This window comes from Tinamus guttatus, unplaced genomic scaffold, assembly GCF_059628265.1.
Source record: "Tinamus guttatus ecotype Peru unplaced genomic scaffold, ASM5962826v1 Tinamus_guttatus_pri_ptg000027l, whole genome shotgun sequence".
Taxonomy (NCBI): domain Eukaryota; kingdom Metazoa; phylum Chordata; class Aves; order Tinamiformes; family Tinamidae; genus Tinamus; species Tinamus guttatus.
This window is the reverse complement of record NW_028288561.1, coordinates 6429167-6441323: the sequence shown is the minus strand read 5'-3', so window position 1 is coordinate 6441323 and position 12157 is coordinate 6429167. Positions and strand designations below refer to the sequence as shown.

The window sequence follows — 12157 nt, the reverse complement described above, 5'->3', positions numbered from 1 at the left end:
CACGGGAAGTGGTCTGAAGAGCAGGTGTTACCTGAAGGCCAACGCTGCCGGGAATGCCTGCAGGACCTGGAGGGCCAGGACTACCCTGAGAGAGAAAAAGGAATTAGACCAGAAGAGAGGCAGCTTGAGCCTGCCAACCCAAACTGAGTTATCTTCCCATCTTGTGTCTCCCTGAGCTCCCTCCCACCCAGATTTAGACTTCAGAATCTGCTTCTACATTACACATACTTTCTTTTTACGTGCAAGAACACTTGATCAGTCAGGAATTTACCTGAGTGATTAATGCAGGGCTTTTTCCTGAGCTGACATCCCTGCATATGAAACAATAGGAGTTAACTTATTAGGCTGATCTCAAACACTACAGTTTATTGGGAAGATGAATTTTGTTGAAATATTAATGCATAGACATACATACAAACTAATGGGAGCAATTTTACTTCAGCCCTTTGACAAGCCCAATCAAAAACTCAATTCCTCTTTGTTATTGGCCAATTGCCTTATTTTGTCCTGTCTTATTGTAAAAAAACTCTTTGTTGTGGTGCTTATAAAGACAAAAATCCTCTCCCACTCCCCTTAAAATGAAGTTTACCTTCTCTCCTTCTTTTCCTATTTCGCCAGGTTCTCCTTTGTGACCAGTGTGTCCCTAGAAACAAGATCTCAAATGACCCATGTTCTAGTACCAAGTTTGAAAATGTAATTTTTGTTAGATAATTGCAAAATCTATACCCAAGCAACATATAAGGAACTTATTGGGATCATTTGAGAACCACATCCCTTTTGTTTAACTAATTCTTCATGTCGGCATTGTTAAGCTTGTGATGCAATCCATGTCTCTGGAATCATTTACATACACTCAGGTTCAGTTTGCATCTTGGCTCCCTTCCTGTTATTGTGAGAGAGACCCAGACTAATTTCAGCCATGGCAGATGTTATTCCTCCCCATACTGAAGGTCTTATGTATCACTTGCATCCTAATTGAAGATCTTCACAGGGCTTTCTATTTCATAAGTGATGAATTTTGAAAAGTTATGACCTAAATGCTGTGTGTTTCTATTGATAACTGTTAATCAACTAAACAGATCTGCAAAAATCCCAGTTCACAAGAAACTGAGAGGATTTCCCAGGAGATATTCCACCCCTTGACAAATTTGACTTTTCAGAATGAAAGACAATTGTCAAAATCAGTAGTTAAAACGTGTGTTTAACAAAGGTTGCCATCTGCAAGGGGATGTAGCCACAAACCTGTGCATCCTAGAAATGCATCCACTTTAAGGATGAAAAACTTCTTGCTGCAGTAGAAGGGAGAGTGCTCATGATCTCTCCCTTAGCTGGGCCTAAGGACTTTGCAGAATTGAGCTCAGCAGCAGAGCTGCTATTGCAAAGAGGGCAGGATCAGGCTCAGGCTCTTGTCTCACACTTCACTGCTTTAGAGAGTTTCTGTCTCAACAGCATATGCACAAGAAAAACCTTGGCTGCTTTAAATAGGTGTAGGCGGAGGTGCACTGCGTGTTGAACAGTTTAAATTCTAGTGATACATTCAGTCCTGGAGCTCATGAAAGCATTTATTTCAGGAAGCAATCCCTTTTATTTGGGATTTTTTTTACCTTGAACCCTGGCATTCCGGGTGGACCTGGAGGACCTGGTGGGCACAAAGCTGGGCACTGCAAAAAACAGAAAAATTCTCTGGTTTATCAAGTACACAGAAGCATCTGGGGAAGCTAAATTCATTCCTAGAGATCATTACAAGATCACGTCTGAGAACACACATTAGTGGCCTTTGTCTATATATCCAGAGCCTGCTGGAAAGGTTTAGAGTGGACTGAGAGGAATTTTGAGGGCTGACAGTCATCCACAGCCCAAAGTGCCAGAGAACCAGTCTTCCAGCAAAGCTGGACCTGTTTTTCAAACCATTAGCAACATACTTATTATTTAAGTGCATACATTACAGATTATCAGAAGGAGACATAGTGAAAAATTAATCCAGTGAGATCATATCTGCAGGTGTCTAGGGCTGGCTGAAATCCTACTGGAAATCCAGTTTGACTGGGAACAAAACAGAATATGCACGGAAATATTATGGGGGCTCTAAAGCCTGTACTCAAAAAAAATGAAGTATGAATAGGGAAAGAGATCTTTTTCTGCATTTTTTTTCTTTGAATAAAGCCTCAAGCTGTACCTCTTCATCAGGAATTCAATTTTCTAGTATATTCCACAGGGTAGCTTAAATAAAAGCTGCAGAAATAGTATCATTTTCCATTAAGTTCTACATGACTTACAATAAGGCCATCCAAACAGACTCTGAGCTTTTTTGGGGCTCACCAATTAGAAAACCGAAGATGCTGTCACAACAACAGCTGTGAAATCTAGAAATGTCATTTCCATCATTCATTGGCTTAACACTCCTTTTATTCCCTTGAAATAGAGGAATCAAGACTTTTGCATATAGAGGAATGTCTAAACAAAGCATATGCCCATAGGAACACAGTACCATCATCCATGGAAATGAACAGTGCAACATGCATAACCTTTTCTTTTACAAAGCAGGGTTGGTTGGAAACAGATGCCTGAAAGCTGTCATTTGTCAAACGTTAAATCTGTTTTTGTTAAACTGGCAAATGAGGAATGCATGCAAAAAGCTGCATTTTGGAAAGCAAACTGGAAAGCAGGATCAAGCACAAAATCAGCCCTACCATAGCCAGCTCCTTGGAAGAGCACCTCAGTTTTGTAAACAGTTATGCATGTGGGGGACTTGTATGATGTGGCTGTCTACAGGTCTGACTGGTGTGTGTTAAATGATCCCACATTCACCTAAAAATGCCAATAAAACCACATCAGGGGGTTGAAAAAAAACATGTTTTCATGTCACAAAGAGCAACTTACCTGAAGATCCCCGCCACCATCTGGAAAGATGCCTGGAAGACCCTGCAGTTCATGGCAGAAGAGCACATTTTCAGACAAACACCAGGAGGGAGCACGGGCCCTAGAGAACACCCTTTACAGAGCCAGCTGAATCAGAACGCACTGGGTAGCTCACCATCGCACAGTGCAAACTGCAGCCCCTGAACCGGGAGCTGTCACAAACATCATGAGCTGCAAAAGTCCTCAAAACAGACATAACACTCATGCATTTTTCCACAGTTAAGCTAGAAAAGAGCCTTGAGCCCTAGGTCATGAAGGCAGTAATTGAAAGAAGCACCATGTTTGATCCTCCTCCAGGACCAGGAGCAGCTCCTAGGGAAGATCTCCCAATCCCACTATTTGACCCTCCAGAGAAACCACAGCAAACCCAAAGGAGGGCTGCTAGTCTCAAGCTCCGTTTGCTCTGTGGTTGTGACCTGCTCTTGTCATGCCTTGTGGCAGGACTCGTGCCCTGCACTGGGACAGGGTCATGTGCAGCACCCAACGCATCTCCCAGGGCTCTGCTAGCACAGCAGGACACCTGACTGCAGGTGCCAGCTCAGCCCTCTTTGCAAAGGGCCTCTCTCAGAGCGTAGGATGACACAAAGACAAACCCTGTAAGGATCCAGCCAGCTCCTGAGAGGACAAAACATTCATCTCCCTGATCTGCCTATGCCCTAAACCCTGGATATGATCAGATTACTCAACCCCTTAGAGCAGGAAGGAGAAACAGGACCTAATCAGTGCACAGAAGTGCAGCCCGTCACTGCTCTCCTTGGGGCACAGTGTTTATAGCCTGCTGAAATTTAGCCCGGAAACGGAGTGCTCATAGCAATAACAGCAAATAAAACATGAGCATTCTGTCAGGAAAGGAGAAAATGCTGAACTCCCCACTGGGAATTCTTACATTTTGTTGCAAGTTTCAACTTACAGGAGGTCCTGGAGGTCCAGGAGGCCCTGGGAAACCTGGCAGACCAGAAGGCCCCTAAAGAGAGTAAGGAAAACATAAGAATTTTTCATATGAACCACTTGAATAAAAATGTGAAGGGAAAGGAAGGGTGATTACCAAATACCACTGTATATCTGTGAATGAGAGACAAGAAATCTCTAAGGGGGCTGAATTGCACCTCTCTTTCTACAGATTATATGACTCCAAAGACAATAGCAGATGCACAAGCAAGAGTAGGAAGGAGGGTGGGAGAACACACCCTGCAACTCCATGTCTGCTTTCCATGGCTCTGCACTTCTAGGGGGCGTGCAGAGCGTTTGCTTCTGCAGAAGAGAAGCTGCTAAGATTGAAGGATCAGACCTGTTCTGCTCAGTTGCTTCATATCAAGGATACTGAAAGAGGTGGGTGGAATAAAGCTCTCAATAAAAAGTGCACGGCAGCTGCTAACTGACCATTTCTGTGAGACTGGCTGCTGTTTTGCTATTGCTCATAGTCTGTAAGAGCAGGTACAGCTGGAAGCAGTTGCACACCCTTGGCATTGCACTGGTTGAGTGCAGTGACCCTACATGAGTTGACATAGGGAATAAAATAGTAAGGACTTCTGTAGAGCTTGCACAATGTCTTGCTCCAGGACAAAAAGATTCTGTTCTGCCAGAACATTCTGGCTTCCAGGCCAGAAATGAACCTCATTCTTCCGTGGCTGCAGCATGCTCAGTAGGTGGGGATCAAATGGTGGAAGAAACTCACAGGAGGACCCCGAAATCCGTTTCCACCTGGGAGCCCGCTGGGTCCTGGAGGCCCCTGTTGAAGAGAGAGAAGAGCTTTACACCCTTGGCAACCTCACAGAGCTCCCAAAGCCCGGGGCAAACAGATGGGCTTGTTGCTTAATCCTGCAGAAGAGCCCATTCCTGCCCCCAAACAATCCATTTATCGATGCTCCCACTTTTCTTTTGCTCCGTCTCCCTGTGGAACATGTTCCACGTTTGTCACCACACGTGACTAACACTTTTCTCTCCTCTGCAGGAGCATAAAACATGCAGGACTCCATATCCCTCTGCCCAGCATGGGAAAGGATCTAAGGCCTAGGGTGTACATGTAACACTTGGTCAAAAAGCTTAAGAGAACCCAATGAAGTTAACATGATAAACTTCCCCCTCGCCTTGGAAAAGAGCTTTATTACTTACTGGAGGTCCTGGTAGTCCTTTGCCCTGGAATGAACAATCAAAACAGGAAAAGATCACTTAGAAAGTGAACACACAAGGAAGAGCAGCACCTCAGAGAACGCTGCTTTATTTTTTTTCCCTTAAGTTTCCTTAGTACTCCCCTGCCTCCAGTTACTGCAATTTGCAATCAGAGCAGAGCTGGAGTCTTTTAATGAATCCTTTTGCTGCCTCTTATAATTGATATTCCCTTTACATCCCTGTTACCTAAGAGATCTCTCTCCTCTAAATAAAGCCACATATGATGCAACAGCAGGAGGCACACATTTATGAAGACAACATTCTAATTTGTTAATCTACCTTTTATAATTTTTTTGAGTCCTCAACTGACACCCACTAAAAGCCTCATGGCACAAGAAAACGCATCGGGGTATGAAGTTAACTAAGACTATCCAAGAGGAGACCCCTAGACTCGCTGCAGGACTTGCTAATCTTTCTCTCCTGCTCTGGTCCTGCGCCCAGACAGCACTTTTAAACAGGCAAGAAACAAGGTGTGGTGACCACTTCTTTACCCTGCCTCCAGCTCACAACACCAGAAGAACACGAGTATTTGACTTGGTGCAGTGAGCACCAAAATTTGGCTCAGCTTGCTTGAACATTTCATCAAGAAACTGACGTATGAATAACTGTTGGAAAAGGCTGCTAGTTTTTCTTAGCCTTGAGATATTATCTTTTCTTTTTAGATGCAACATTAAGAAACAGATTTATCACAAAAGTTACGTTTAAATTTTTTTTAAAATGTGGATATACATTCGTTACTTAATTTGAAAGCAAGGATTTGAGTTTTTTGTTTTGTTTTTACAAAAGACATCAGTTCTGATCATCATCAGCTTAGCATGACTCTTCTATTATTCCATTGATCCAGACAGCTAAGATTAAATGTGTGGCAATAAGTAATGAGGTGTTTAACAAAGCCATATGGATTTCAAAACGAGCACAGAACGACCAGGAATTTTGATGAAGCTGAGTAAGTCAATATATGAACAAGGTTAGCTTTGTTCTTACACAATACAAAAAGATATTATCCAACAAAGTTAGCATTCGACATGCCATTTGACATCCCAAACTGGATTGTTTTATGTCATCTCGGTCTTAGAACAGGCCCTGGGTTACCAGGACAGGTCAAACATACATATTTAACAACCTCAGTCGATATTCTCACTCACATGAGCTTGATACATTTCCTTAGGACAATATACTTCTGTCTTATCTCAGTGATGGTTTTCACACAACATTCCAGCTCTTCACACAACTTATGCAGCTCTAAGAGTTACTTACAGCTGGTCCAGGTGGTCCGGCAGGTCCTAATGCACCCTGCAGGAAGCAAACAGGAGAAGACAAATTAGCAAGTCAATCACAGATAAAATAAACTCCACATGGCAGGACACTAGCATCTGGTCTGCTAGATTTCACGAAGTAGATCTGCCAACTAAATTATCTGAACCTGTTTAGAAGCTTTAGATTTGTTCTAGAGTTTTATTAACTTATACACTTTCCCTTCAAGTAAAGACATCTTGATTTGGCAGTTTCTGCCTTTTCATAGCTTCCTTGGCAAATCTCCAATCACCCCTTTCCAATCTGCATTCTCACGCTTAAGCTTGGTGATCTTATGTCTCAGTCTAAAATGAAATAATTCTTAAAGTTATTAACTTCCTGCTTAACTGAAGATAATATGACACATGGGCCTTCTTAATCCTTTGTTATGGTGCATATCTGCCAACTCTGGACAATAGACTGTAAAATTAATTATAGACAGTAATTCTGAAACAGAAAGTGAATTGAAGTATAAAATGATCAAATGGGAGAGTCTTCATTATATGATGTTTTCGATTGCCGAAGTGCCTAGAGAAAGAGGGAACAAGACAACAGGTTATGGAAAGTCTGGCTGTCGACAGTTCTGTTTGGCAGGTGAAGCCACACAGAGGATTGGGATGGCTGCACACTGGTGCTGTAGAAAAACACGTTTCCTCCCTAATCATATGTATGACCATACAGGCTCGGGGTGGTTGTTGATGAGTAATATAATCCCCAGACCTCTTTGCATCAATAATTTGAGACTTAGCTTTTGTATAATTACAATACAGCACTCACTATAAATAAAACATTAGTCAGCAAGAGGATGATGTTATTCTGTGATAAAGGCAGACTTGGTAAGAGAGAAAGTGACAGACTCAAACACAGAAGCCGTGCCATTATTTAGAGACTCTGTTAAGATCAGGCCAGAAAAATCATCTTCTCACTTCACAAGGATACCAAATGAGATTAGAAATGTTTTCCCTTGTTAGACTTAAAGAGAAAGATCCCAAGGACCCAGTGCCTCATTAAGATCCGTCCTGTGAGAAAAGGAATATAATCCAATAAGGATCAACTCTGTTGCAAACGTCAGCTCATTCAGTTTTCTTGCTGCATGTTACTCTGCTTTTCTTCTGGTTGCTTTTATCTTCAGTCCAAAGGCCTTACTGATGCCTACGGGACAAGCTGGGATCTCTTCCCGTAAAAGCGAACACTGAATTCCTGGCAGCTACAGATTTACACCTGCCCCCACTGAAACCAGCTGCATGGCCAGAAGGTTTGGGGCAGACCCCAAATGCCCTGATGTTGGCACTTGACACTCAGCAATTTTGATATTTGAGAGTCTAAGATGGAGCACATAGGAGTAAACATCCCTTAAACATCCCTGGGACCGCAGGGATGTCCTTGAGCAAACTGATGTAACTTGGTTAAGTTCAAAGGAAGAACCCTAATCTACACCTCTCTCTTAATAACTTATTGCCTGACGCACAACTCATTCTCCTGATAACAATGTTCTTTCTCTTTTGATTAGAAAACAATCTCAAGGTAATTTTTCACTCTAAAGCAATATAATTTGTGAACATACAACTATGGAGCCCAGGAAATATATGAAATTTTGAATCCATAAATAAATATGAATAATTATGTACTCTTAAAACACAGCACTTTATCAATTATTTAGAAACCTGCTGATTTACTGATGCTTTCAGAATTGCTTATGATGTTAAGAACTGAACTTCAAAACAGTCTTAAGAAACTTTCCAGTGAAAAATATCAGCATCCAGCAGCGAGGTAAGAACCCAGTTCTTCCTAGCTAAAAAAAAAAAAAGGCATTTTTTGTTGAAAGACTAACTAGGCCTGACCTGATCAGCCTGTAAGCAGAACTGTGACAAAACTTGGGTCCTTTGAGTAAACAGTAATGTTTACCATAAAAACCAATCCTGTATGCCCACCTTCACAGTACTCTGTCTGGTCTGCTGAGTTGGTGCATATAGAACAAAATAAATATTGTTAGCAGAATATTAAAGCTTGTCTTCTATGGTCACACTGCCAAATGCCTAGGCCCTCCATTTCTGAAAAAGATGTGTATTCAGAAGAGTTAAGCATGAATCCAATCCCACAGCAGTCAGTAAATGCCTGCACTGATTCCTGCAAGACCAAAATTCATTCTTAAATCCGGGCAGAAGAAATAAAGTCAGAATAATGATGCTGCCTTAGAGCATTAAAGCTTTTTTTTTTTTTTTTTCCCTCCCAGGCTTTTTAGACCAATTAAAATAATTTTCAAGAAGGAGCACTGACCTTGAAAAGCTCCCATAAATGAGAATGGGTCCAAAGCTTGCCCCATGCTGACAGACTGAGTTGCAAGACATGGGAAAGCACATCAAACCTGAGCATGTAGTTACAGTAATTCCCCTCAATTACCCTGCAGACTGGGAGCTTGTGGGCTAAAGTGGGCAAATATTACCACCAAACCCCAAACTGAGGCAGAAAACCACCTGCAATCTCCTATGTGTGATCCTGAACTACACTGTTTTAAAAATGAGGGAACAATTCCCAGATTCCCAGACTGCCTTGCTACAGGCAGTCTGAGAGCCACCAAAATTTCACAGTCTTGGATCTCTGAGGACAAAGATGGGCCTGAGAAAAAGCAAATGAGAGAGTTTTTAGTGCTGGTGGATGCAGGCTTGGATCTGTGGCTAAAACACTTTCCCAGCAGCCAAGGAAACCGTTCCTTGCACCCTGGAAAGGACAGAGACTGTATCAAAGATGCGTGACTCACTTCCTCAGCTAAAGGAGACAACTCTGAGCCTTGAACTTTGGGACAGAAAAAAACATTACTGGGAAATAGCGAACACATTAGAAAACTCCACTGTGAGCACTACTTGCTTTTATCTCCCCATGTTATTCTACTGCAGCTCCTGAATTCAAAAAACCAGTGAGTCATTAAAGTTCATTTAAATTAGTCTAATGTGGTACTCACGCGATCTCCTGGAGGTCCATTTAGGCCAGGTGGGCCATCAGTTCCTGTTAAACCCTGTGAAAACGAAAGAAACATGTGAAGACAGAAAAGAAACAGAGTATTAAGAGCTGTAGGAAATTGCAGTCACTGTCACCATCACAGATCTCCTGGATACCCTGCTCTTAGGAGAACCTAACCATGTTCTTTCGCTGTGTTCAGGTTCACAGGAAGGAGCAGAGTCAAAGCAACCTCTGCTGCTCCCTAAGCACTTTAGATATGGATGGGCAACCACAAAGTCGTCCTGCTACTGCAGTTTATTGAGCTGCTGCACCAGAACATAATTTGCTTTTCCAATAGACACAATGAAAGTTGATGAGATGCTTTGGGAAAACTCCTGTGCCTACATAAATATTTAAAGCATAAGATGGCAAAATACTCACATCTACTCCAGGAAGGCCAGGTAATCCAGCTTCACCAGCTGCTCCAGGCTTCCCTGGTGCACCTTTTGGCCCCTAAAACAGATAAAAAGGAGATTATTTTTAAAATTAGAACCATAGAAACATGGCATCTGTTGATATAGGCTAGAAGATGGAAGTTTTATTCATGTACTAAAGCATCAAAATGGAACAACAGATCAAGAGGTGGGTGAGGCAGTTTATACATCCTGATTCCTTCTCAAGAGAGAACAAGCTGGTATGGATCAGAAATACTTACTGGTGGACCAGGCAAACCAGGAGGGCCAGGCTCTCCCTAAGTAAAAGAGAAAAGAACCAGTGTTAGTGCCAAACCTCCCCCTGCAGCGGCTGCACACAGCCCTGCTGCTGTGGCAGAGCTCAAGTCTCCCTTCGTGCCTGCTCTCCAATTCACCATGCTTAGCACCTCTCCAAGCAGCCCTGCTCAGAGCCCTGCTAACAGTCTTTCCTACATTTACAATAGCAGACCCAGTGAAACCACATCTAACTCCTGAGCCTCTCAGAGAGAATCACTCAGCTCTGAATGGTGCCCAATATATGCAATTTACTCCAGAATTACTTGGGGATTTGTTTTCACTTAGGGTGCAAACAAGTGGAAGAGAGAGAAAGCTGATTTACTATTCAGGGTTTCACACATCTTCCTGATGAGAGAGAGATGCAATAATAAGTTCCAGGACTCTAGAACATATCAGGAATTTGTATTGTTCCCAGCAGCTGGAGCCTATCAGCAAGCAAAGAGTGAACAAACTGTCTCCAGAGACTTTCTCCATATGGTTAAACTTTGAAAGCAAAAGCAAATGAATGCTCCCATTCCCCAAGTGATTTCTTTCTAATCCAATCACACAATATGGATTTACAAAGTCTTCCAAGGCCCACCTGCCATTTTGCACGGAATCCTCAGTCATTTTTCCCCCCATTCTAATAGAAAGTCACTTGTAAGAACAGCATTAAAGCTAGCTGTGAAACAAAATTTAAAAAGCCTTTGAATCACTCCTTCCAGCTCAGCAGCTCTTGCTCAGGAGCTCCCATGGACCTCCACCAACAAGATATTTGTGTTTTATTGTTAGTTCTTGAAAGAGGCGATCGTCTGTGTAAGAAAGGAGCTCGGCTGTAAAGCCAAAGACCTTGGCTCCCTTCCCCATCTTATCCTGAGGCCAATCACTTTGCTCCTCCATGTCCCAGATCTCTGTATGGGGCCCTCTTTGCTGGCTGTAGGATACGGGAACGAAATACTGTGAGCCAAAGGTGAAGGGCACGCTGATACCTTGGAAGAAAAAACCTACATGGAAACAGGATAGTTATTAACTGAGCAAGGCTGGAGGTAACACTATCCCCACTGTGAGCCTGACAACGAGGAGTTATAAGGCAGGAAGCAAACTGGTGGGATTTATAGCAGGTTTCTATATTTACTGGGTCAGCAACTGCGCAGTCCGTGGGCAAATCTCTCTCCAGACTGGTCGCCTTGATTTGGGTAGGCACCGATGTACAAACCGCGCGGGGACGGAGCGAAGGCCCCCACCGCAGGGGCGTTGCACAGAGGGGTCTTTGTGCGCCCGCTGGATGCTGCGATTCCTCTGCTCTCCTCTGCCCACAGCTGTTCCATAAATAGTTATCATTATCATAGGTGGGGAAGGCTCCTTGGCAGGAAAATGAAAGGAGCAGTTCATTTGGAAGGGAGGGTTTGGAAAAGGAGCTGGAAAAGGCAAAATGGGTGGTTTACCCTCTTCCCTTCATTTCTCTGCATTTCCAGCCCTCTGCATTTTTTTCTGGCCTGTGATGGCAATGCATACTTACAGCAAGGCCACAGCATTAGCAAAGGCTGCTCAAGCCCATCTTAACCCTCCATCCTGCCACTACGGACCCCCGGGGAACTCAGCATGAGCACGAGAATTTCAGTGAGCTGAATCAAAAGTCTAATCAGTGTTTATATCCCTAATGCCAGATCACTGGGAATTAGAGGCAGCTGCTGTCAGCAAAAGGAAGTGCTCTCCTGAGTGCTACAGGAGAGGGAAGTTCACTTTCTTAGTAAATCTGCATTAAAGTTAAACCAGGAGACAAGGGGCAAGGGGGTGGAAAAGAGTGATTTTTGAGAAGTGACAATGGCTTATTAGCAATTTGGAGAATTACATCCCGAGAAATAATCCACAGGAACTTGTCGTTAATTCTTTTGATCACAACATGCTGTTTCTATTCTTGGGAAGGAGATATTTTGCTTGTTACTGAGTATGAGATGTGAAGTGTATTAAAGCCTGTAATTACAAGAGACGTCAGAAGGACGGAATGATGCAGTTCCCACTGAAAAGCAGGAATCAAAGCAGCAGCTTCTAGGAACTGGGCCGATGGGGTTTATGCAAGGCTTGTTTAG

General features: G+C 43.0%; 1 protein-coding gene across 1 annotated transcript in view; it reads right to left on the bottom strand.

The window, feature by feature from the left end:
- COL9A3 (collagen type IX alpha 3 chain) overlaps positions 1-12157 on the bottom strand; it is a 33786-nt gene that overhangs the window by 18092 nt on the left and 3537 nt on the right. Inside the window, exons 3-13 of the mRNA XM_088529325.1 lie at positions 10034-10069; positions 9760-9831; positions 9341-9394; positions 6346-6381; positions 5032-5055; positions 4595-4648; positions 3830-3883; positions 2881-2922; positions 1605-1661; positions 590-643; positions 32-85 (exon numbers count right to left, since the gene is read on the bottom strand). Of these exons, the coding sequence (XP_088385451.1) occupies positions 32-85; positions 590-643; positions 1605-1661; positions 2881-2922; positions 3830-3883; positions 4595-4648; positions 5032-5055; positions 6346-6381; positions 9341-9394; positions 9760-9831; positions 10034-10069 (537 nt within the window). The remainder of the gene's footprint in view (positions 1-31; positions 86-589; positions 644-1604; positions 1662-2880; positions 2923-3829; positions 3884-4594; positions 4649-5031; positions 5056-6345; positions 6382-9340; positions 9395-9759; positions 9832-10033; positions 10070-12157) is intronic.